Here is a 24190-nt window from a genome sequence, read left to right as displayed (position 1 = left end):
CGCCACGGCGCCCTCTGCAGGCACAGAGATGCAGAGCTCCCCACACTGGCAAAGGAGAGCTGGGGCGGGGTCCTCACATTTCCACCGTGTCCACCTCGGTGGGGCACCAGCCCTGGATCTCACAGGTCCGGAGCACAGAGCTGTAGTTGACGCAGCGGCCGGTGAGGATGCCTGTGAGGGGGGCCACAACTGCTGGGGGCCTTTGCCATTCCCTCACCCCCACCCCACCTTTCCTCAGGGAACCCACCCACTCAGGGCCCCCGCAGGTGGTGGGGAGAAACAGGTGGACCCATGGTGCAGGGACCCTGCCGAGCTCTCCCTCCTTTCCTCCTGAGCCCTAGACCAAGCCAGAGGGAGATGATTCTCCCTGCTCCCCCGTCACAGTATGCTCCTCCTTGCCTCTGAGGCTTTGCTGCCGCTGTTCCTTCTGTCTAGAATGTTCTCAAAACCCTTCTATCCTTCCAAAACACCTTCCTAGTCCTTCAGGGCCCATCTAAAATGTCACCGCCTCTAGGAAGCCATTTGGGACCACCTACCTGGAGCTGATCTCTCTCCCTTCCCCAGTGCCCACTGTTTCTCCTTGATAGCACTTGCTCCCTCACAGCACACCTGTCTGTCACCACCATCCCTGGGCTGCAGATTCCTCTGGGGACAGCCCCCACTGCCTCCGGCTCACAGGAGCATCTATAAATGCTGGCAGAGTTACAAGGAATAGGCCAATTCCCACGCTGTCTCCTAGCGTGGGCTCTCCCCCATTGGGATGTGCTGCCCTCCTGGGTCCCACTAACACTCTGGGTTGCAGGGGGGGAGGGGAGGGGGAAGGGCTGCACTCACCCCCACCCGGGAAGCGCTCAGGCCCGCACTGGCTGTCTGATACACAGCGGTACTTCTCCTCACTCTGTGGGGAGACAGGTGTGCAGGTGGGTGTAGGGCCCTGCACTGGGCTTGGATGAGCCCCGCGGCTCCCCATGCTTCCCCATAACCGGGGGTGAGGGGCTTTTGAAGGTGGAGGTCCCCGGACACAGCTCCAAGGCTGGAACTCGGATCTCTGCTCACACCCGCGTCCCTCCCTGCCACCGCTCCCCACCCGCAATGTATTCTTCCTTGACCTGCTCCATCCAACCTCCCTTCTTCCCCTCACCTCTGGGCAGAATCCTTGCATCTGGTTTTCAGTCACTATCATCTTGGTGATGATGACAAAGACAGAGGTGCCCTTGGTAGGAGAAAGGAGAAGGGAAAAAATAATGCACCAGTTCCAATCCAGGCGCTGGGTATTACTGTTGTCCCCACTCTATGGATGAGGAAACTGACTTGGGGTGAGAATTAGCCAAGGTCACAGGGCTGATAGAGGGCAGAGGTGGGTCCAGGTCAGGTCTCACCACCCACCTGGCTGCTCTTGCTCCCGTGTGTGTTGTGTTGATTGCAGGATTAGGGTTACCCTGCTCCCCTGATGCCTAGTGCTGCACTCTGGAGGGCAGGCCCAAGCACCCCACCAGCTTGCACCCCCCAGCTGCAGGGGAAGGGCTTCTCGGATCACGGAGGCCACAAGCCCTGGTTTGGGGATCCCGTCGGCACTCTCCCTGCCTTGCCCCAGCATCTGGGCACCCACACAGCGCCCTGGGGGTGGGCGGACTGTACCTGGGGTGGGGTCACATAATCAGACACGTCCATGACTCTGTTGGCATAGCGTCCAAAGCCCTTGACCTTGGTTACGACGGAGGACTCAATGGCTGTGTCCCGCACCTGGTAAGCCTTCTCGTGCAAGAACACCCACCTGGGCAGGAGAGCAGGGATGGAGAGCAAGAGAAGAGGGTCTAGGCCCATCAGACAGAAGCCAGGAGAGGGTTCCTTCTCGACATTAGACTGCGCAGGGTCTGGCGGGGGGCGGGGGAAGGCCTGTGCTGGAGGGGAGGGACCTCGCCCTGGGTTGGCTTGGAGTGGTGCTTTCCCATCTTTCCCATTTACTGCTTCGACTTCTTTTCCCCTCTAACCCCCCCCATCATGAAATTTTAACACTGTAGATAGCTGCTTAGACAGTATGTATACTTGTGTTTTGTATATAAAAATCTCAAGGACAGATTTTCACCCCCTTGAGGGCAACATCTTCCCTTTGCCAACGCATCGTCATTCCTGCTGACTCGAAGGATACCTCTTTGGCAGGTGACTGGGAAGAGAAGGGGCAGAGGATCCTATACCTCTGACCCTGAGCATCCCAGATTTGCTCATGGGTTATCCTAAGTGCTGGCACATAGTAAGTGTTCAGAAAACAAGTCAGTGAAGGCATCTGGGAGCTGGGCACTTGGAAGAGTCTTCACGTGCGCAAGCGCCAGATGAGAAGGTTAGAGGAGGAAGGGAGGGCAGCTTCGCACCTGGCAGGTAAAAGGAGCTGGGTTACCAGGCAGAGGCCGCTGGTCTTATTCCTTGGACTTTGCTGCCACCCAGTGGAAGTTTACCTGTACTGCCTTCTGCCTGCTGCTTCAAGCCACGACCTGAGCCAGGATGGGGGCGGCGGGGGCTCCCTCTCTCCCACCTCCACCTCTCTTCCGGACACCGCAGCCTCCCCCAGCAGCACAGACGGCCTGCAGGCCACTCTGCCCTCTGCATTTCTGTGAGGTGCCTGCCCCTCCCACGAGAGCCCTCTAGGCGCGAGCCACTTTTGGCTCACTCAATAGCACACTCCCAGCCTGTAGCCAGTCCGGTTGGTTCCGGACACCATACGGGGAGGCAGATGCTGTCACTGTCCCCATTATACAGATGGAAAAGGTCATCACATGCGTTTGGAAGGTGCTGCACATTCTTAGTTCTGGAGAAACACTCCGAAGTGACATCTCGTGGAATCCAGGAGTGCACTCCGGGAAATGCTGGGTTCAGGTCACTTTCTGCATGCTGACCGGGGAAGGCACCAAGCTGGGGTGGCCCATCAGACGAGGAGAAGCGGAAGGAAGGAGCTGGAGGCTGTGTAGTGTGGACAGCACAAAGCTGCGGAGGTGTTAGGCTGGGAAGCTGACCTGAGGACTTCACAAGGAGTGAGTTAGGATTTCAAGCCCGGGAGCTTTCTGACCCCAGAAAGTGTCCAAGAATGGGCTGCTATAGGAGGTGGTGAGCTCCACATGCCTGGGAAGATTCAAGGAGATGCTTTCAGATGAGGGGGCGGGGACTGGATTGGATGACCTCTGGTGTCCCCATAGAGGGGAACAGCTCCGGGGCCATGCTGGGGGTCACCTACCCATCCTGTTGATGTGAACACAGGTTGACATTTGCAAGAGACTCTTTGTTCAGTTTTCAGTGAGAGGGCTAGGAGCTGTCCCCGTAATGGGGCTTCCCTCATGGGTCTGAATTCCAAATGCTCTCCTGAGTGGGACAGAAGGGCTGGAGTCACAGCCCGGGCTGGTGGGTGGCTCCTAACCTGTCACCTGTTTTATCATTGCTGCCTTCTAGCAGGCAACGTCCTGATTAATGCACCACTGGGAGTTGGTCACATGCTTGTCCTGGGCTCGAACGAACACTGTGCCTGTATGGACATCTGTGGTGCTGTGCGCTTTACTTTCTTTTCCTTTTTATTTTGGAAGGGGAGGGGTTTCATCAAGGGCTCGTAAGGAAGTACGGCTGACATAGAAATCTCATCCACCACCTTATGTCCAAATGAGTAGTATCAGCTCATGGCTGGGGGCCCTGCCCAGTGGAGGGAGTGAAGCCAAGGGCCCAGGTCTCCCTGCTTCCAGCTGAGCGCACCTCTGGCCCGGGTAGAAGCCACAGCCACAATATGCCCTCCAGAACCTCAGTGTGCCTGGCAACATAATGGACACATCTCTGAGTGGTGATCTAATGACACGGTTTCCTAAAACCCCTTGCCCTGTTCATAAAGTCCAAGAACATCTGCGGATGACAAGTGGGGTTCAGGTCATTGTCTCCTAACCGACACAGCCCGTTAAGTGCTCTATGGGGTCAGGGTTCACTGAGTCCTTACCACAACCCAGTGAAACATCATTGTTGTTATTACTATTTTTTATGCTTATTTATTTTTGAGAGACAGAACGAGTCGGGGAGGGGCCGAGAGAGAAGGGGACAGAGGATCAGAAGTGGGCTCCGCGCTGACAGCACAGAGCCTGATGCGGGGCTCGAACTCACGAACCGTGAGATCACAACCTGAGCAGTAGTCAGAAGCCCAACCCACTTGAGCCACCCAGGTGCCCCTGATGTGACACATAAGGAAACAGAAGCACAGAGTGGTGTGCTAACTTGCCAAGCTGATGGGTGGCTTCCCACCCGGACAGACTGTTCAACCCCCTCATGCCTGGCCCCTGGTCTTGGTGCTGCTGGCTCCTGGCCACTAGGGGAACATCTCCAGGCTTCGGAACGTCTCAGGAGGAAGGGCCCTTAGTGCTTAGAAGAATAATTAATCAGTCTCTTCCCTCCTCCTTCTCCTCTAAGGCTCCTTCTTGTGCCCAGTGGGTAGGAGACTCCACATCAGAGTTCTCCGTCTGAATTAAATAATAAATGGAAGAATTTCAGTGGCCCCTTGGGGTCCAAGGACATCATCAGGGCAGCTCAAAATAAAGGGATGTTTCATTTCCAGAACAGAGGGATTGGGTCTGTCTCCAGAGGCCTTGGCTGAGGAGATAGGGCAGGACCGAGCCTTCAATTCTTGGCATTTACGCTGCTACTCGAACTTATTTTTTTCTTGTGTTCCTGGTTTATTATTTATGGAGCGGAAAGCGGGTGTCAGCTCCTTAGCAGGGGGCATGTGCAGGAAGGAGGCCAGAGCAGCGTCCCAGCACCCTTCTCCCCACCCCCGAAAGAGTCAGGGAGTAGGCGTGGTGGGTGTGCGCTGTGTGTGTCAGGGCAGAGGGGTCTCTGAGGAAGGTGAGCCGGATGGCGGAAAGGGAGAGGTATGCTGGGGAGCCTATGAAATGACAGTAGTTGCCATTGATTACTGGCTCTCCCATTTCAGGCGAGGCACTTGACATGGTGGCTTGCCTTTCCATGCCTCCTTGGGGGTAGGTATTCCTAAACCCATTTTCCAGATATGAGAACTGAGACTTAGAGACATAAGGCGACCCGTCCCAGCCCCACTCATGGTTGGTGTCAGCGAGGCTTCTAACCAGAGGCTCCTCCTTCCATGGCCTCCCCATCGTGGGGTGTGGAGAGGGGAGAGGGAGACCAGAGTGAACACCTCTCCTCTCTCTGCACCTGCACCACGGGTGGTTCCAAAGGGTCTTCCTACATTTGTCACCTAGTGTCCTACGGGGTGCCTAGGGTGCATCCGGGTGAGAGGATGGAGTGGTGGGCCAAGAAGGTGGGATTCCAGGCCTTTCTCTTTAAATTAGAGCAGCTCCTCCTTGTAACTGCTGTATGTGTTGAGCTGCTTTATAAGATTCAAAATGAGGCTGGATATGATGAACCAAATGGGGCAGCCATGCAAATGGTGAGTGTATGGATTGGGCCGTGCAGGGGGAGGGAAGACGGGGAGAGCAGGGCTGTGAGGGGTCGGAGGCACCATCAGCCACCACGGGTTCTTCTGAAGATGGAGCATCAACGGGCGGGGAATGCCCCTCTGCCAGTGTGTAGGAAGGCACCTCCTTCAAGAAGGCCTTGCAAACCAGCCACAGCACAGCCAGCGCTTCTATAAACTCAAACCCCAGGGATCCCCTATTTCCTCCTTGGCTCCCCAGAGGATCCCCCAAAAGAGACTGGCTGTTAGGTAGTCCCACCCCACAGAGGAGACTGGGAATTGCCACCTGGGCCCAGGAAGGCTGTGTGAGAAACACCAGGGAAGTCCTGGCCTCTCTGTGCACCTGGCTGGGGTAAAGGAACCCAGGGATGAATTGGTATCAACCCCAGATGAGCAGCCGAGGCTGGAGCAGGGGTGGGAGCATGCGTGGAGATGATTAGCTGGTGTGTTCTGTGAATGCATAAGAGAAACGATTGGCTCATGTTACATGTGGCCTAGTAAGGTTGTGCATCTGGTCCACCTTGCAGGGCTAATATGGCAGAGATTCAAGTGTTAGTTAAATGTTACTGTCATGTAACACGTACTGTACTGTAACAGCATTACAAATCCTTTCCAATTCTGTGTCCAAGCCATCATCATCTCTCTCCATATGACTCCACCACCCTTAACGGATTATCCTGCGTCCATTCCTACCCATGCCAATCCCTTGGCGTATTAGCCAGTCATCTCCCAATTCAGATCTCATTTGTCTGTCTCCTCTCTCTCTCTCTCTCTCTCTCTCTCTCTCTCTCTCTCTCTCTCACACACACACACACACACACACACACACACACACACACACACAGTTCCCATCCATTGTCCTTCTGTACGAATGAAAGCTCTGAGGTCTGGCTGGGTCTGTGATCCCACCCCTACCTTACACCGCACTCGCCTTTGCTCCCTCTGCTTGGGCCACAGAAGCTTCTTTTCTTTTTCCTGTGTGCCAGGCTCTTTCCCTTTGCAGAGCTGGGTTTCCCTGCCTCAAACCCTCTTCCTTCCCTTTTTTTTTTTCCTCCCTGGGTTGTTCTTACTTGCCCTTCAGATCTTGGCTTGGGCACCACATTTCCAGAAAACCTTCACTTAGCAACTTGGCCAGGTCAAGTACCTCCTCCCTGCTAGCAGCTCTCTTGGCACCGTGCACCTCTTCTTCAAATCTGGAGCCTCACCTGAGAGTTTACATTTGTTCGTGGAGATTGATCAATGTCCGTCTCTGGCATTGTAAGCTCCATGGGGCTGAGGGCCCTGTCTGCTTTTGCCCACCTTTCCATCCTCGGTGCCCAATGCCCGGCATGAAGAAACGCTCAATAAATTTCTGCTGAATTAATGACAATGGATCATGAAGTCCTAATGGTGCATGGGCTCACGTGCCCAGAGATGGGGCTCAGGCCGGGGGGCTGGGCTGCAGACTGCACGGATGTAACTGGAAGGAGCGCTCCGTGGGGAGCTGTCAGGCTGGGAGATGGATGGGGCTGGATATCAAGATGCCAAAGAGCCTCTCATGCTTGTTCCTGCAGGCTGGGCTCCAGCACTGAGGATCAGAGCATCGGATGGCATCATGATGAAAAGGAGACAGGGGTCAGGGGAGAGCAGAGCAGACTGGCCCAGGAGCCACTGCCTACTCCCCATCAACCTTCCGCCTAGAGCCAATGGAGCCAGGAATGTGCTGAGGCAGCTTTGGGACGCACCTGGACCACTTTCCCGTCTCGTGGCTACAAACAGTCACAGAATCATGATATACAAGGCAATGTGAAACAGTTGAGAACTGACTTCCAGCCAGACTCCAGAGATGCGGACATGCACCACTCACAAACATTGTATCTCACAAAAGCTGGAAGTTGGAAGTAAACTCCAACACGGTTATCCTACTCCAAGGCTTGAATCCCTCTGTCATATCCCCTAGAGGAGCACTGCGTGCACAGCCTTGTCCACAACAGCCACATAAGTGAAGCCTACTGGCTCCCACAAAGTATGCAACGCAAAAAGAAAAAAAAAAATCCTTGAATCTACGTCTGCCTGCTTTTCCAAGCACACACTCACACATGACTCTGACCTTTCAGGTGTGGGGGCCCATGCACACGCAGCTCCAGCTTACACGTACACCGGATGTCTCTTTTCACTTGCTTGAATTCACTCATGACAGGTGTCAGTGGCTAGCTGTCTCTGACATGCGGAGCCATTGTCTCAAGGAACAGCATGAGACTAGAGGCCGGCACCCCAGGAAAGAAAACTCTAGAGGTTTCTGCCTGTCATTTCTGGTGCCCCATCAGTGTGTGCAAATGACCACAAGAAAGACAGGACCTGTGATCCCCCCCCCACCCAGCCATTGTCTGTTTCATGATCCTTTGTGTATATATGTGTGAGTGTGTTTGGGGGGTGCATGCCTTTAAAGGTGGGCACTGGGAGAGGGTGTTCAGACCACTGGCTCTTAAAAAGCCCTGAGGATGGGTTATATGGTAGAAAGTCAGGTAGCAGTAGACAATGTACGCTTCTGACAAAGGGGAGTGTTTCTGGATTCACTAGCAGGGTCCCTGTATCATGTTCAAACAGCTACCTTTCCCCTGAGCAACTCTTCCCTTGGGTGTTATTTGTGCCTGTGTCTCTCCCCCTCACCAAGGAGCAGACTCCCTGCTTTGCCCTGCCCTCTAAGAGCAAGGGCTTCTCCCTCTCCCCCATTTTTTCATCATCTCCCCAAAGGTAGGAGGGGAATTCCTCATTCCAGTTCACTCCTTCCAACCCCACCATCCATCTGATCAAACCGGCACTGTCTCCCTCATTTCAGTGCCTTCCCTTCCCCTTTCCTGTGCTCCTTCGTCTTTTTGAGACCCTAAAGCACTGGTTGAGGACAATGGGAAGATGTGAGGGGGGTCCTGTTCTCTGGTGGGGGCAGGATAGAAGGGAGAAGCGAGATGGTCACCTGGGACTTCTCCTGGTGGAGGGCGTGGTACCAGGGCAAGAACTCACTCCTTGGAGTATGTGCCTAGAAACTGCCTTCTGATTCCCGAGGATTTACTGGGGAAAAGAACTCATCTGGGGACCAGATCCCTGACGGGGGTGGCCAGGTCCAGTCCTTGGGACACAACTCCGTAGAAGAGACTGCTTCCTCCAAGAGAGAAGCGCGGGCCGCTGGACAGCAACACCGAGAGGACACCAGGAAGCCCTCCCCCGCCAGGACCCTAAGGGCCACAGGACTCACCCCACGAAGTAGGAGATGATCAAAAGCTGGACTGCTCGATTGATGACCCCAATGGTCCAGCTCTTCACAACCACCGACTTGGTGGTCTCATAGGTGAAGAAGTCTGACACGCAGTTCATGCTGAGAGAGCACTCAGAGGCCACTGAGAAGGGGCCCAATGGTGGCCTCAGGAGGGAGAGGTCCTCAGGACACGGAGACAGAGATCAAAGACTGGAGGGGGCAGCTTGGAGGAGCTTGAGGAATGGGTGGGGAGCCTGTTCCTTTAAGTCAGGCAACCCTAGCTCAGTGCCCAGGCTCTCTCTCCTCTTGATACTCTGGGCTGCCAAGAGTCCAAGGCCAGGGCGTGGAGGGGGGACCCCCTTTATGTTCGTCTCCACCCCACTCCCCTGTGATGTCACGGCAGGGGTGGGGTCTCCAATTCCAGGCTCCTGATTGCCTGGGATGCAGCTGGCTAGGGCCCTCTGGGACTCATGTTTTATCTGCACTCTGTCTATCGTTTCTGTTCCGTTCTCTTATGCCGCATCTTCATCCCAGCTCACCAGCTGCTTCATGCGCTCCTTAGAGCCCCTTGAAACATCTCCCCAGGCATCCAGCAGCCTTTCCTGGGCTGACTGCCCCGTTCATTCGTGAGTGTCTTCCTAAAGCCACTCAATTCTGCAGCCATCTACTCCTTTCCTGAGTTGCCTTTATAGCATCGGTCAGGGGGAAGGGGCTCTTGAATATTTCTCTTGATCTTCTGGGAGGAGTGAGTAGAGTTACATAGTTCATGTTCCTAACTCAAACTGGCAGTGGCCGATACTCTACCTGCAGCATGGTATTATCACTTTGGGGGGCTCTGTTTTGCTTTGTTTTACTATGACTTTACTTATCTCAGTCTTTTGTTTGATATTATGATCCCGGAAGGCTGAGGCTGCTCCTATCTTGTTTGCTACTCTCCTCAAGTCCTAGAATCGAGTTGGAGCTTAATATATGTTTACTTAATGTATGTCACTAGGTAGGGCTGGAATAGCCATTACTCAGAGGTTAAAGTTATGAATTCAGGGAGCAACAGTGCATTCATTCCTGCTGTCTCTTACCCTAGGATTGAGCTAGCAAGTTGGCATAACTAAGTCAGATTGTCAGGAAAGTCTTGAATTTTAAATATTCTGCCCTAATGTCTTCATGCAGGACACATATCAATTATTTTGGATGTAGAGTCATTGTGATTATGACAGAAGGGAACTGGACAGGGGTAAGGAGATATGGGACCCTGGGCAGATCCTTTTTGGGCCTTGGTTTTCCCATCTGCAAAGGGAAGGTGGTCAAACTCAAACATCCCTCCCAGGAGGCTAAGGCCTCCTTTGATTTTTACCAGATGCGCCCTACGAATATATTGGTTGGGGGTGGGGTGGGTAAGGCGTCTGAAATCCCAGGCTGCTGCGGTTTCGAATCAGAATCAGCGCCGGCTCTCAGGTGAATCTGACACGAGCACTTGAACTTGATCCGGCCAGGTGCCAGCCTCTTCCAGGCGACCCATACACTGCGGTTTTGGGTGTGAAATTTTTGGGTGCAGGCAGTGAACTCATTTCAGAGCATCCCGTCCCAGGCGTCAGGGGAGAGCGGTACAGTCACCCTGACACCGACACCCGGGAGCCAGGCGGGTCACTTCTCTCCGCACCTCGCAATATTTTTCTTCTGGCATCCAGAGACTCCTTTCTACTCCATGGAAAGCGCTCCTGTGCAGGACAGAAGGACAGGCAGACATACGCTATCTGTGGGAAGCCTAACAAGATAAAACTACGCAATTTCCCTCCAGGACCTAGTCCTCCACTGGAAAGGTGTAATTTTTAAAGAAAGAACCCTGAGCACTCCCATCTTTGTGTCTGGTTCCACGCGGCGCTACTTGCTGGCGGATGCGCTTCTCTCAGGTTGTCCAGAGCGGTGGACGCTCTATCCTTTCTGTCCCCGCCCCCCCCCGCGTCCCCCAGCCCCCCCACCGCCCGCACCTGGGCCGTAGCGAGGCTGCATCTTGAGAAGGTGGGTGGTCTCCGGCCCCGTGTCCCCGGAGGGCGCGGGCCCCGCTCCCCCGCGGGACGCTCAAGATGGACCGTTCCGCGTTCGAATCCACGGGTAGCGGGCGAATCCATTTTAGGGGGAGGGGGAGCCGTGGGTCCCGGGCCACGGCGCGGTGGGAGCGCTGGGAGGGAAACCTTGCGCTCGGAGCTGGGTCCCCGCGCCGGCGAGGGGCAGGCTCCGGGCTGACTCCGGGTTCTGCTACTCGTTGCCATGGCTCCCGGCGGAGCGCCCGGAGCGGTCTGTGGGCCGGGTGTGAGCGCTCCTCCGGGCCCGGTTCTCCAGCCCCCACTGGGCCTGACTCGAGAAGTCTTCAGGGCCTGCCTGTAGGGTTCCGGGCGGAGGAGATCCCGAGACCTCCCAGGCTCAGCCACGGCTTGCCACCTGGCTCCATCCGTGGGTCGAGCAGGCTGTTGTCTCTGATGTTTCTCCATCTCCCTCTTGAATTCAGATTCCCAGCCTGCTGAGTATCTGCACATTCAGCCGGGAGTTGGGGCCCAGCTCCCAGTGGAGGCCACCGGGGGCACATCAGTATGGCGGAAACACTGGAGTTCAACGACATCTATCAGGAGGTGAAAGGCTCCATGGTAAGAAGAGCTTGGGTTTTTAACGCAGGCCAACAGAGGGAAGGACGGTACACTTTTTGTGCATTAGCAAGAGCTTGCTTCGCTGATGTTGGTACTTTGGGAAAGGAGTCCGAGTATAACGTGTAGTTTGATGTTTTGCCCCCTAAAAGCAACGGGTACAGATCTTCCTCGACTTCCTGTGGCCTTATGTCCCCCCAAACCCACCGTAAATTGAAAATACCCTTTAAGTCAAAAATACATTTGATACATGTAACCTGATAAACATGCTAGGTTAGTCTAATCTACCTTACACAGGGTTTCAGAATGTTTAGGTCGGCGTACAGTTGGGCAGAACCATCAAACGCAGAGCCTACTTTATAATAAAGTTTGAGCACCACATGTGATTTAATAAATACCGTCGTGAGAGTAAAACAGAAGGGGTAGAGAATGGTCGGTCGTACGTGAATTGGTTGTGGACAGGTGATCATGGGGCTGACTGGGGAGCTGTGGTCACTGCCCCTGCCCGGCATCACCAGACTGGTGTACCGAATGTTGCTCGCTTGGGAGAAGAGACAGACACAAAATTCAAATACTGGTTTCTGTTGAACGTGTGTCATTTTCACATCATCGTCAAGTTGAAAAATTGTAGCTGGAGCCATTGTAATTCATAAACCACCTGCGTAGGAGTCATAGGATCTGAGCTTGAAAGGGACCATTTGTGCTACTCAGTCCTGAGCCCTGAAACTGAGGACCTGCAAGGGTTTTGGATGCCAGGATCTGGTGTTAGCGTCCAGATTTCCTGGTTACTTGTCCCTTCTCGCTGACTCTCGCCCCTGCATCTGTGGGTCCCACATCTGTATCTGGCCAGCCCAGTGCAGGTGTTGGGCGGGACTGTCCATGTGTGGTACACCTGTGTATTTTACCCTTCCGTTTGGGCCTGTTTTTCCAACAGAATGATGGTCGGCTGCGGTTGAGCCGCCAGGGTATCATCTTTAAGAACAGTAAGACGGGCAAAGTGGACAACATCCAAGCTGGGGAGTTGACGGAAGGCATCTGGCGCCGTGTTGCCCTGGGCCACGGACTTAAACTGCTTACAAAGAACGGCCATGTCTACAAGTATGATGGCTTCCGAGAGTCGGTGAGATGTCCTATGGCCATAACCCCTTTTTACCGCGCCGTCTTATTTGTTTTTAATCTTCTGGAGTGTTGGGGCTCCTTTGATAGCCACGTAATTGCTACTTCTGGCTCCTTAGAGCAGGGCCATCGAGGCTGTTAAGCAGTGTTCCGCCTTGGGTGTCTTGTGCTTTGACTCCAGAAGTTTTTCTACGTTGTACATTTTTGGTGGTTTCTGCTCGATGCCTTTATCCACATTCAGAGTCTTAGTGCTTCAGTTTGAGTTTTGTTTTTCTGTTTTGAACTGCTTGCATCAAAGACTTTACTCCGTTTTTTAATTTCTTTTTCCTTAAAACAATACTTATACAAGTCAGAGGGCACCGTGAGGCCTCTACCCAGAGATGTCATTCGCATGCTTTCCTCCTCCCTTTGTCTGAGATCCAGTCCTCGGCAACTACTTCTTTCAACAGCTTGGGTTTCTGCTAGAAGGGATACTGAGGCAGTTTCTCACGTATGATCCCAGAATGTTTAAGTTTGTGTTAAGGCCATCGGGGTTTACAGGGATTGCTGTCTCCCCTCTACCCACAGGAGTTTGAGAAACTCTCAGATTTCTTCAAAACTCACTATCGCCTTGAGCTAATGGAGAAGGACCTCTGTGTGAAGGGCTGGAACTGGGGAACTGTGAAGTTTGGTGGTGAGTCCTGGGAAGACTTAAGGTTTGGAGGAGGAGGTCGGGTGAAGGATTTAGGCCTTCACCTCGTTTTGCTCTGTTTATGCTACCATTTCTGGTTTTCTGTTGGTTTGTAAGTAATCATATATTAAAAATTTTTTTTTAACATTTGTTTATTTTGAGAGAGAGACAGAGAGCGTGTGAGCAGGGGAGGGGCAGAGACAGAGGCAGAGAGAGAAAGAATCCCAAGCAGGCTCCGCGCTGCCAGCACAGAGCCCAACTCGGGGCTCGAACTCCCAAACCGTGAGCTCATGACCTGAGCCAAAATCAAGAGTCAGACGCTTAATCGACTGAGCCACCCAGGCGCCCTTATAATTCATCATGTATTTTTCAAGGATCGGCAGTGCGTGAGGCCCTGTGCCTGGTCTCGGGGCTACAATGTGAACCGAGCAGCCCACGTCCTGCCCTCAGGAGACCAGCAGTCTGGTGGGAAGGTTGTTTCTTGGCAATCTTGAGGCAAACTTGAGGGAAGACGCTTGTGGCTGATAAGCCCTTTCCCTTCAGGGCAGCTGCTTTCGTTTGACATCGGCGACCAGCCAGTCTTCGAGATCCCCCTTAGCAACGTGTCCCAGTGCACCACAGGCAAGAACGAGGTGACCCTGGAATTCCACCAGAACGACGATGCGGAGGTCTCTCTCATGGAGGTGCGCTTCTACGTTCCTCCCACCCAGGAGGATGGCGTGGACCCTGTTGAGGTGAGGTCTCCCCTGCTCCAGCTGCCTTGGGAGAAGCTGGCGCTGAGCAGGCCCTGGCCGGCCTGACTTCCAGCGTGTGCTCGTGCAGGCCTTTGCCCAGAACGTGCTGTCTAAGGCGGATGTGATCCAGGCCACTGGAGACGCCATCTGCATCTTCCGGGAGCTGCAGTGTCTGACGCCCCGAGGCCGTTATGACATTCGGATCTACCCCACCTTTCTGCACCTGCACGGCAAGACCTTTGACTATAAGATCCCCTATACCACGGTGCTGCGCCTCTTCCTGCTGCCCCACAAGGACCAGCGCCAGATGTTCTTCGTGGTAAGAGCAGCAGCCATGGGGGAAGGGGGGTGGCCTGGTTTCCACCTGGGGCTTTAGTAGATGGATCTTGCCGGTGTTGGGTTCATCTGTACTTCCTTTGGGACGCTGATTGGTGCTAAACCTTGTCGGCCTTTCCTTACCAGATCAGCCTAGATCCCCCCATCAAGCAGGGCCAAACCCGTTACCACTTCCTGATCCTCCTCTTCTCCAAGGATGAGGACATCTCCTTGACTCTCAACATGAACGAGTGAGTGTGTCTCTGGACTCGCGTCCTGCCCCCGTCCAGGCAGGATACCGGCGTGCCGCTACAAGGCGGCAGTGCTTGTGACCCTGCCTTCCTCTGTTTGCAGGGAAGAGGTGGAGAAGCGCTTTGAGGGGCGGCTCACTAAGAACATGTCGGGATCCCTGTATGAGATGGTCAGCCGGGTCATGAAAGCACTGGTCAACCGCAAGATTACAGTCCCAGGCAACTTCCAAGGGTGAGGGTGCGAGTGTGGGCTCTGGCCCGCCTGGGTGGGCACTATGCTGGGAACGTAACCTCTTAGAGGTCTGGTTGGGTCTGACTGTGATGGGAGTCAGCTGTCTCTCTAGGGATCAGCTTAGTGAGGTTTCCTCATCCAAGGGCCTGAGGACACTGCTGAGAGAGGTGCCTTTGGCTCTGTGCCACCTGCTGCTGAGGTGGGCGCTGACTGGGCTCCCCACATCCTTCACCAGGCACTCGGGGGCCCAGTGCATCACCTGCTCCTACAAGGCGAGCTCGGGACTGCTGTACCCCCTGGAGCGGGGCTTCATCTACGTCCACAAGCCCCCTGTGCACATCCGCTTTGATGAGATCTCCTTTGTCAACTTCGCCCGTGGCACCACCACCACTCGCTCCTTTGACTTTGAAATTGAGACCAAGCAGGGCACCCAGTATACCTTCAGCAGCATCGAGAGGTGAGAGCTTCTGCCAGTCACTTCCTGGGCATCCTGGTCCCCACCCAGCCTCTGCTGGGCAGCCTGGCATGGCCAGGAGCCCTCTCCGGGCCTGTGACTCGTCCCCAACTTTTCAACCCTTGAGCAGAAGTTTTCTTTTGCATCCCTGGGATTTGATCTTCCTTGAAGCGCTAACCCTTTGAGAGCCTGTCTGTCGCTTGCTTTCTGTACTCAAATTGTTTCCCATATTATGTGTCTAGTATTAGCCCTTTTGCTCCATTCCCCCCATGATGGAAATGCTATCTCTCCCTTTCCTGGAATGAGCCCTGTGCCCGAGAAGACAGCAGCTAATGTTTATTGAGTGCTCACTGTGGGCTGAACGTCTCACAAGCATCTTCACGCAGAGTCTTCATGACAACCCTGTGAAGGACGAAATTCAGTCTAGTGAAAAGGTGACAACGTCCCTTTCCCTGACGTTCTCCCCCTGCTCTGGGCATATCTGGTGAATAGGTCCATACCCCTCCCCCACTTTTCTGTCCCAGATGCTTGAGATTGCAGGTTCCTTTGAAGACTAGTGTCTGACTCTCCCTTACTGCCACTCCCGGAGGTCTGCAAGCTGTTGGGTTGGGCAGTGGGCTCGCCAGCTCCAGGCCCCACAGTCCACCTGGCCAGTGGGTGTTGGGCCAGCACGCAGTGCACCCCTGCGTCGGCCCCTCCATCTAGTAACTCGGTGCCTCTCCACTCACAGGGAGGAGTATGGGAAGCTGTTTGATTTTGTCAACGCAAAAAAACTCAACATCAAGAACCGTGGATTAAAAGAGGTACCTGTGCGTGTGGAAAGGATGGCCCTCCTCTCCCGTTGGGGGTGGGCAGGGACGGATTCCCCCAGCTGCTTCTTCACTCTCTCTTTTCTTCTTACCCTTATAGAAAAAAGAGGTGCGTGTGACCCTTCCCCCCTCCTGGTGCAGGTTTCCGCAGCATGACCTTAGAGCAGCCTCTGCAGCCCCTTAGGGGCCCCCCCGCGGGGCTGGGAGTGGGAGGGGCTGGGACTAACCCAGTTGGCAGGAAGTTGTCGGGCATTGGCCCTGCATGCTGGCTGTGTGTGGACAGTCCGGCCCCAGGGTCTTCTGGGAGCTGGCCCTACTCACAGGCATGGGGGTGTGCTTTCCAGTGTGCAGGGCTGATAGCGCCAGGGTGAGCCGGCCCTCATTCCCCGCTCTCCCCGGGCTAGGGCATGAACCCGAGCTACGACGAGTATGCCGACTCTGATGAGGACCAGCATGATGCCTACTTGGAGCGGATGAAGGAGGAGGGCAAGATCCGGGAAGAGAATGCCAACGACAGCAGTGATGACTCAGGAGAGGAAACCGGTGGGCTAGGCTCAGCAGTGCTGGGGTGCAGGGTGGGGCTGGGGGCGGGGTGGGGCAGACTCTTGCCTGGGGCCAGTGCCCTGTGTCTGGGCCGAGTTGGGTGTCTGGGCCGAGCAGGGTGTCTAGGTAAGGGTTGGGGTCTCTGTATGGGGCAGTGCTCATGCAGCCTGTGTTCTTCTCCAGATGAGTCCTTCAACCCAGGTGAAGAGGAAGAAGACGTGGCAGAGGAGTGAGTTTTGGTTCCATTTGTGGGGGTGAGGTGGAGGCCTATAAGCTTGAGGGACCAGAAGATATCTGGACGTTTCTCCTGTCTCAGCATTAGCTACTGACCCAGGGTGGAAGAGTGATCCCCAAGGAGGTAATATGTGGAAATGCTTTCAAGATCGTCCAGGACTTTGCAAGGGCAAGGCCCGTCATAAAGCCAAAAAAGCGGGGAGAAGATGGGACTAAGGGCCAGTGCTTGCCCGTTCACTAGCCGGGAGTCTTGGGGTCAGTCGATAAATCTCCGTGTTCTCACCTGTAAAATGGCAGTGGTCCCCCCCTGCTGTCTTGATCAAGACGCTTGATTGTCAGCGTCAGAAACGTGACTCACTGACTTTAGTATAAAGGGGAGTTTTGTAAGTTTATGTAAGTGGAGATTCCAAGGCTATAACTGGTTTCAGACACCTGGATCCAGATGCTCAAAAGTGGTGGGGAATCTGTTTTATTTCTTCTGATTCTCTTACTTTTAGCTACGTTTGCCCCGCGCAGTGCCGCATGACACTTGGGAGCTGTGGGCAGGCTCAATCCTATTGGTTTAACACCCAGAAGTGCCTCTTCTCTCAGGGCAGCAGCAAACAGCGTGGTTACTGCCCCTTTCTGAGTTACTAGGATGTGCTCTGATGTGTTAGAACTAAGCATACACCCACCTCAAAGCCTGGGGTTGGAGTGAGCCCCTCCTGAATGGGGGGCAAGGTGCTTCCCACAGAAAATAGGGACTCCCTTTATCCAGAAGAATTGGGAATGAACGTTGGGCAGCCCCACCACCCAAAAAAAAAAAGACTGCACATAGAGACATATAGTGTGTGCATATATACATACGTGGCTCATGTATATAGGAGTCTGCGAGTTCTTCCTGCCATGTTGACTAATGAAGGTTAGTTCACAGGTGCTTGCAAAAACGTCTTGAAAATTGTTCAGCACCATACAGGTGTGAGGTAGGTCCCTCCATATCCTGAGGAGTTCCCTGTGGATTTTAAAGGATTTAATTAATATGGTTATGGATGGACTTGGACTGAAGTTAGCCCCCCCCCCCTTCCCCCCTTCCCATCCCGTCCCGTCCTGTGTGGGGCTTGAACTCACAACCCTGAGATCAAGAATCATATGCTCTCCTGACTGAGCCCACTGGGCAGCCCTAGACTTTATTTACTTAAAAAGTGTTTTCCCTTTTCTATAATAATTGTCCCTTCATCAGAAAAGACTCCAGGGTAGATTAAGACAAGTAGCTCAAAGGAGGTAGTGAAGAGGCCTTGGGGCATGTTCTGAACAAGATGAGACCAAGTGTCTGTCCCCAAGAGTATGGGGATGGAGAAGGTTGTGGGTTAGGCCTTGACTGAAGAGAACAGCTGAAGCTTTTGTAACTTTGTGTCTTACTGGAGGCAGGGCCCAGTGTGGGGAGGGGGAAGCAGGGTGGAGACTGAGGGTGGAGGCTGTCCTGTGGTCCTGCCTCCCCTTTTCTGGGCAGATGGCTTTAGACTCCTTGTCCCCCTGTCCTGCGGCCGTGGGGTGCTGTCCTCACTCCTGGGTCCAAGCCCCCATCTCCTTGGCAGGTTTGACAGCAACGCCTCTGCCAGCTCCTCCAGTAATGAGGGTGACAGTGACCGGGACGAGAAGAAACGGAAGCAGCTTAAAAAGGCCAAGATGGCCAAGGACCGCAAGAGCCGCAAGAAGCCTGTGGAGGTGCATGCTCGGGTTGGGGGGGTGTTGGGGAAGCTGTTCCCTTTGCTTTCTGTCCACCACCAGTGGGGCCTGTCAGGTGCGTCTGGGGCTGCTTTTTGTGGCCAATGAATATGGCCTTGAGGAGTATCTACTTGGAAAGTTTTCTCTCTGGCCTTGAGATAATTAGCTTCTGGGAGATCTGAATTAGGAGACCCACTTTTTCTATCCCAGCAGTTTGAGGCAAGGGCCTCTAGTGAGCTAGGCACTGGGTGCAGGGGGGAGGAAAACAGGGTGCCTGCCATTGGGAGCCCTCAGTTTAGCTTTATGCCTATTTAATCCTCCTCCCATTTTTCCCTCTAAGTAGGAGTAATCAATACTTTATTTTGGAGAACTGGGGGGACATCTATGAGAAATAGATGACTGAAGGCGCTTGGGTTCTTATGTAGGTGAAGAAAGGGAAAGACCCCAATGCCCCCAAGAGGCCAATGTCTGCCTACATGCTGTGGCTCAATGCCAGCCGAGAGAAGATCAAGTCGGACCATCCCGGCATCAGTATCACAGATCTTTCCAAGAAGGCAGGCGAGATCTGGAAGGGAATGTCCAAAGAGAAGAAAGAGGTGAGTGGTAGCAGAGATAAGAGGGGACATGGATAGGCCTTTGGTAGAACTTTTCTGGATAGATTTTTGCCTGCATTAGGGAAGAGGCCTCATTCTTTTTTTTTTTTTTCGTGTGTGTGTGTGTGTGTGTGTGTGTGTGAGATAGGAGTGGGATCGCAAGGCGGAGGATGCCAGGAGGGAGTATGAAAAAGCCATGAAAGAATATGAAGGGGGCCGGGGTGAGTCTTCTAAGAGGTGAGTGTTGGGAACAAAATGGCCCTGTAAGTGCTTTCTCGGCATCTATTTTTGCGGGTCTAGGTGGAGAGTCGGGGTGTGGAAGATAACAGATAGGCTCTGGCTGCAATAGGGCAGTGCTTCTCAAGCCTGGGCAGCACTTCCCTAAGCATGGGCAGTGTGCTAGGGACTCCCTGAAGTCACAGGGTAAAGGGAGCCCTTTTCATAGAGGCTCAGTTTTACTCGAAGGTATGGGGGAATTAACAACAAATTATGATGGAACCTCATTCACGTGAACTTTTAGAGACAAAGCAAAAGATGCCAGATAAGTTCTGTGAGTGCGGCTGCTTCAGGCTCTGGCCTGCGAGTCTTCTGGTTATTCACTTAGGATGCCCTCCCTTGGGGCTCTTGGAGCTGACTTGGCTGGCTGTCTGCGGTCACAGTGAGACAGCAGTGTGGCCGCGAGGGAGGAAAGCCCTGTTCAAGTTAGGGGTGGATTGTCTTTGGTGGGTGAACCCAAAGGCCCAGAGCCTTCTCCCTCTTGCTGCTCTAGGGACAAGTCAAAGAAGAAGAAGAAAGTAAAGGTGAAGATGGAAAAGAAATCGACGCCCTCAAGGGGTTCATCATCCAAGTCGTCGTCAAGGCAGCTGAGTGAGAGCTTCAAGAGCAAAGAGTTTGTGTCCAGTGATGAGAGTTCTTCTGGAGAGAACAAGAGCAAAAAGAAGAGAAGGCGTAGCGAGGTGAGGCAGGGGTTTGGGCTGAGGGGCCCCTGAGGGGTGGTGGGCTGGGGGCTGTGGTAAGTCTGGGAGGGCAATGACGTGGAAAGGGGGAGTGCAGATTGGAGGTGCTGAAGGCCAGTGTTGGAGTTCAGGGAAAGGGAGTAGGGAATTAGGGGTCCTTCATCACTGAAAAGTGGCTCCCTGGGAGGGCAACCAGGGCTCCACCTTTCTCCCTAAGAGACCTCTGATTTTCAGGACTCTGAAGAGGAGGAGCTGGCCAGTACTCCCCCCAGCTCAGAAGACTCGGCATCAGGATCCGATGAGTAGAGCAGGGGCAATTCTCTCTTCTGGGGGTTGCCCTGTCACACCTGCAGTCTCCCCACCCGCGTTTTGGTACCAGTTTCTCATATGAAATGTAGTCCTTGGATTTTGTGCCACCTGGACAAGCTCTCCTGGTGGAAAATGCACTTCATCTGGGGCAGCAAGGGAGGCGTTTTCCCTCTACTGCTGCCGGAGGATGGCTCTTCATAATCTGGGGAGAGATTGGGTGGGGGGCAGGGCAGTGCAGGGTGAAACACTTGGCCTGCTCTCCCCACCTTAGGGATGTAGCTGCTGCTTCTCCTGTTACAGGCTGCCGCAGCAGGGGTCATGTGCGATCAGGCCCGTAGCTCCTAACTGGGGTCTATTTCTACTTTGATTTTGTATTTCTGGTCTGTGAAAAAACATTTAATAAAGGGAACTGACTTTGGAAACCATGTCCTTATCCCTTCTCTCTCACCGTCTCGTATCATCCCCTTGATTTTGGTGGTGGTGACCATACTGTTGTGACCAGGCAGGGCCCTGCCCGCCGGCCGGGAAGCCCGTCTCCAGGTACATCCTGTCCTGTTCCCGGTTGGACAAGCATTAGTTTTCACTCTCTTCTGCCGGGATGGGCCACCTGAGAGTCTAGAAAATGAGAGCTGATCTGATTAGGAAGTCACTCTCACAGTTCCACTCCATTAGCCGAGCCGAGGGGAGGCAGCTTCTGGCTCAGTCCCCAATCACCTAGGAGTCAACCTTCTTCCACAGCTTTAGATAATGGAATCAGGAGTGACTGGCTTCCTTGCGGGGGGGTGGAAACCTGAGCCTGGAGAGCTGTGGATGAGGAGTGGGGTGCGTGCGTGTGTGTGGGGGGTTAGGGGTGTAGGAAAGCTGTGCAGTGTGTGTGAAGCTTTTGTTCTTATGGGAGGCAAGCGGTATACCAGATTTTGAGGTCGAGAGGAACTTCCATCTGCAAAGGTGGCAAATTGGAAGATAAATGAGGACCCGCTAGGAAAAAAGCTTCCAGTCGTTCTCGCCGCGGCTCTACCTCGGAACTGACACACGTGGAGGGGCCACGTTGCGTACGTCCTCAGGTGTTTGCCACAGGAAGCCTCTCCAGTCCGCCAACGGTTCCCTTCTGTCTCGCCGTGACTCTATGGTGCTGCAATCAGTGCGGGCCGCCGGGCCCCAGTAGTCCGTCCCCAGGCAGCCTCTCTAGACAGTCGTCTCGGTGGCCATTTTGCCTGAGTGTTCCTAGACGCCTAGTTGCGTCAGTTTTGCCGGGGTCTGAGCCCGGGGCAGGCCCCTTATTTGCAAGACTCATAAATAATTGAGTACCGGGGCTGCGCCTATTTGCATACGACCCGGGGCTTTCTGCCCCGGCTTCCCGCCCCCGGTTTCCACCGGCTCATGGATATTCATGAGGCGCTCTGGGGGCGTGGGCCTGNCAGTCCCTCGTCTGTTCGCCGGCTGCTTCATATCCAGCGCACAGGTCCTCCGCGTCTGCCGCCGCCCCCTCCTCCTCCACCCTCTTCTCCTCTTCGGCTGCCGGCGTCCCCTCTGTGTCCAGAGCTCCCCACTGGGCCCCTCCAGACGGCCCCTCGCCCCGGGCTGTTCCGTCTTCCCGTTGGCCCTCCCTCCTACAGCAGGTTACGTGCTGTCCCTGTCGACCTCTCAGGCCCCATTCCGGCCGGAGATCCCAGGGACTTTCGGGGCGACCCCGCTTGCGCCGATGGCTGTCTGGGCCCCTGTCACCCGGCTGGAGCTGCCTAGCCTCTCTCGCCCCTCTGGCGGCCTTTACTCCCGGGGGTCAGCTAGTCTCCCCCCGACTGCTGGGGTCGGGAGTGCTCAGTGCCGCTGTGATTCTTCAGCTTTTGGCTATGGCCTTGGTCACCTGGGTTTCCTGGCTGGGGCCTCTTGAGTTTTTGTGGCCCTCGCATTTGGGGAAGCCCAGGGCCCCACTTCATTGGTGCAGCCCTGCACGCTGTAGGGGTGCCCATCAGGCCCCCAGGTAAAAGGGTTTTACGTTTCTTGGCCAGTTTGCCCCGATTTCTAACCACCGACACCATGTCCCTTGTAATAGTGTTCAAGGACAAGGAAACAATCTTGTGTTTTTCAAAATTTTTTCCCTTGCTGTGTGCCCCTCCCCCATGCGCACTGGGGCTGGCTCCGCACTGTTCTCATCCACCCCCCCGCCCCTCCCCCCAACCGTGTGCAGCTCTCCCTTGTAGTTGGCTGACCAAGGATGGTCGGTCCTGGGTTTCTCTTAGGCTTTTCGTGTTCTCTCCTATCTTAGAAACAAGCTGGGGCAGGGGCAAATGTGAGGGGTGGGTGAGTTGTGCAAAGGCTGGGCCCCAGAAATCCCTTAGGATCTGGCGCTGCCTTCCCAGGCCAGCTGGAGTGGGTGCTGAGGAAGGCGATGCCCCTTGCAGGTGGGAGAGCCTTGGGTCGTCTTCAGGGCTGGGTGCACACCGGGTGATAGGAAACCTTCTCCTTCCTTTGGAAGGAGAGGGGCAAGGCTTTGGAGCCTGGGCGGGGGGTGTCTTGTGGGTGGGATGGTGCTCCAGGAATCAGAACGGGAACTGAGGAGGTGGTGGAGTTTCTGAGGAGCAGGTGGCAAGACTGGGGCCCTTGGGAGTGAAGGAATGGTCTGGAATGCTGGCAGCTTGTGGCCTGGGGAGAGGAGGAGGTAGTTACCAAGGATCTTAGCTCATTGGTAATAGCCAATGGACTCGTACTAATAATAGTGGCCAGTTTTTATTGGATGCTTTTTGCCGGTTAGGCATTGTGCTAAGTTTGCATGTACCATCTCACAGGCTTCCCACCTGTCCCAATAAGTCTGGTTTTTACAAAGGGAAACAGGCTTAAGGAAGTGAGCAGTGTACCTAAGGTCACACGGCTGGAGAGTGGTAGAGCCACCCCGCTCCTGGTTTTATCAGACCCCAAAGCTCCCGCTACAGGCTTAGAGGAGGGGCATCATTTGGTCTCTGCCATAGAGCCCTGTCACTTGGTTTAAAAATTCTTCTGTCCCCCTCTGTCCCCCTCAGGCCAACCCTGGGCTGGGGAGGGATGCTCAATCTCTCCTTTTCATCTGCTGTGGTTATCCCACCCTGACTGCCCAGAGGGGGAACCCTAGGGAGTTTTTCCCCCAAGCCACCCCACCCCCGGATGTGCTCAAGTCCTGTCCCATTCTCCCAGCCCAGGCCTGGGCCGGCTCCTCCTTCCTCTTGGCGAGGCTCTGGAAATCCAGTGGGAGGCCATTGCTATGGCAACAGGACTAGGCCCTGGCTTTACCTCATCAAATTCCAAGCTGAAGCCAAAGCGATTGAGAAATTAAAGAAAAAAAAATGTATTCCAGATGTTTACTTTTTATTCCTTATTTTTCCGTGTTTGGATGAGACAGCTCGGAGGGAGGCGGGCGGCCGTGGGGCAGGGATGTGGAAGAAGGAGGGGAAAGAGGGGGGAGAGGGAACCACTCCCAGCTGCAGGGGGGGAGGAGGGTGAGCGGGAAGGGGGAGGCAGGCGCTGGGGCGGAGCCCCAGGTTGGGGAGGAGCGGGTTTTTCCCGTCTCCCATGAGGTGATTCACGGAGAGACCTCAGACTTCCGCGGCCCTCTCGCTCTGCCCCTGAGTAGATACCTCAGGGAGGGCGCCGGACCCAAGGGGTGCCTTGGGAACCGTAAGTGGGGTGTCTTGGAGAGCTTGCCAGAGGGAGCAGTGGGCGGTTCCCTGAAGCTCCGGGACTTTAGGGTTAGGAGCCTGGAGTTTAGAGAGTGGTCTGGGAAGAGTGGAGGATACAGCTGCTGGGGACCTCCCTTGGCCCCCCCCCCACCCCCCTCTGAAGTTCCCGCTTCCGGTCCCACACTCTGCCTCTTCTAGTAGGAGACTTCCCTCTGCCAAGCCTGCTGCCAGCGCCCAGCCCCTTTGCCTTCTCAGTTTCTTGCTCTCTTTTCCTGGGTCTCCGGCCGCCCCCCCCCCCCC

At 54.6% G+C, this 24190-nt stretch overlaps 3 protein-coding genes and 1 long non-coding RNA gene across 6 annotated transcripts in view; 2 read left to right on the top strand and 2 right to left on the bottom strand.

The window, feature by feature from the left end:
• Nucleotides 1-8994, bottom strand: part of P2RX3 (purinergic receptor P2X 3) — a 27019-nt gene extending 18025 nt beyond the window's left edge. For both annotated transcript variants that reach the window (XR_013331262.1, XM_077748754.1), the window contains exons 1-5: nucleotides 8685-8994; nucleotides 1639-1774; nucleotides 1142-1213; nucleotides 835-898; nucleotides 78-171 (exon numbers count right to left, since the gene is read on the bottom strand). Coding sequence is in view for 1 of the 2 variants with exons in the window: in XM_077748754.1 (XP_077604880.1) it covers nucleotides 78-171; nucleotides 835-898; nucleotides 1142-1213; nucleotides 1639-1774; nucleotides 8685-8803 (485 nt within the window). In the remaining variant the exon portion in view is untranslated. The remainder of the gene's footprint in view (nucleotides 1-77; nucleotides 172-834; nucleotides 899-1141; nucleotides 1214-1638; nucleotides 1775-8684) is intronic.
• A 1629-nt stretch (nucleotides 8995-10623) lies between these two features.
• On the top strand, nucleotides 10624-20662 carry SSRP1 (structure specific recognition protein 1). 2 transcript variants are annotated; one of them, XM_077748723.1, is made up of 17 exons: nucleotides 10624-10700; nucleotides 11188-11323; nucleotides 12255-12440; nucleotides 13004-13109; nucleotides 13650-13840; nucleotides 13929-14159; nucleotides 14303-14406; nucleotides 14510-14638; nucleotides 14874-15095; nucleotides 15823-15895; nucleotides 16306-16444; nucleotides 16628-16673; nucleotides 18253-18382; nucleotides 18808-18978; nucleotides 19124-19212; nucleotides 19745-19931; nucleotides 20166-20662. In XM_077748723.1, exons 2-17 carry the CDS (start codon nucleotides 11270-11272, stop codon nucleotides 20235-20237), a joined length of 2130 nt encoding a protein of 709 aa, XP_077604849.1. In that variant the 5' UTR covers nucleotides 10624-10700; nucleotides 11188-11269; the 3' UTR covers nucleotides 20238-20662. The 2 variants fall into 2 exon arrangements, with proteins under 2 accessions (XP_077604849.1, XP_077604850.1); XM_077748724.1 differs by lacking the exon at nucleotides 10624-10700 and having other exon boundaries at nucleotides 10847-11323.
• LOC144218765 (uncharacterized) lies at nucleotides 15354-17837 on the bottom strand. The gene is made up of 3 exons (XR_013331259.1): nucleotides 17525-17837; nucleotides 15900-15994; nucleotides 15354-15494 (listed from the first exon to the last, which is right to left on the bottom strand). It is a non-coding gene; the product is annotated as an uncharacterized LOC144218765 (long non-coding RNA).
• A 3138-nt stretch (nucleotides 20663-23800) lies between the features above and the next one.
• The window catches only part of TNKS1BP1 (tankyrase 1 binding protein 1), a 22450-nt gene continuing 22060 nt past the window's right edge, over nucleotides 23801-24190 (top strand). Inside the window, exon 1 of the mRNA XM_077748801.1 lies at nucleotides 23801-23888. The gene's annotated coding sequence lies outside the window, so the exon portion shown is untranslated. The remainder of the gene's footprint in view (nucleotides 23889-24190) is intronic.

The sequence above is a fragment of the Crocuta crocuta genome, unplaced genomic scaffold, assembly GCF_008692635.1.
Source record: "Crocuta crocuta isolate KB4526 unplaced genomic scaffold, BGI_CrCroc_1.0 scaffold323, whole genome shotgun sequence".
NCBI classification, from domain to species: domain Eukaryota; kingdom Metazoa; phylum Chordata; class Mammalia; order Carnivora; family Hyaenidae; genus Crocuta; species Crocuta crocuta.
This window is presented reverse-complemented; position numbering and strand designations above follow the sequence as displayed.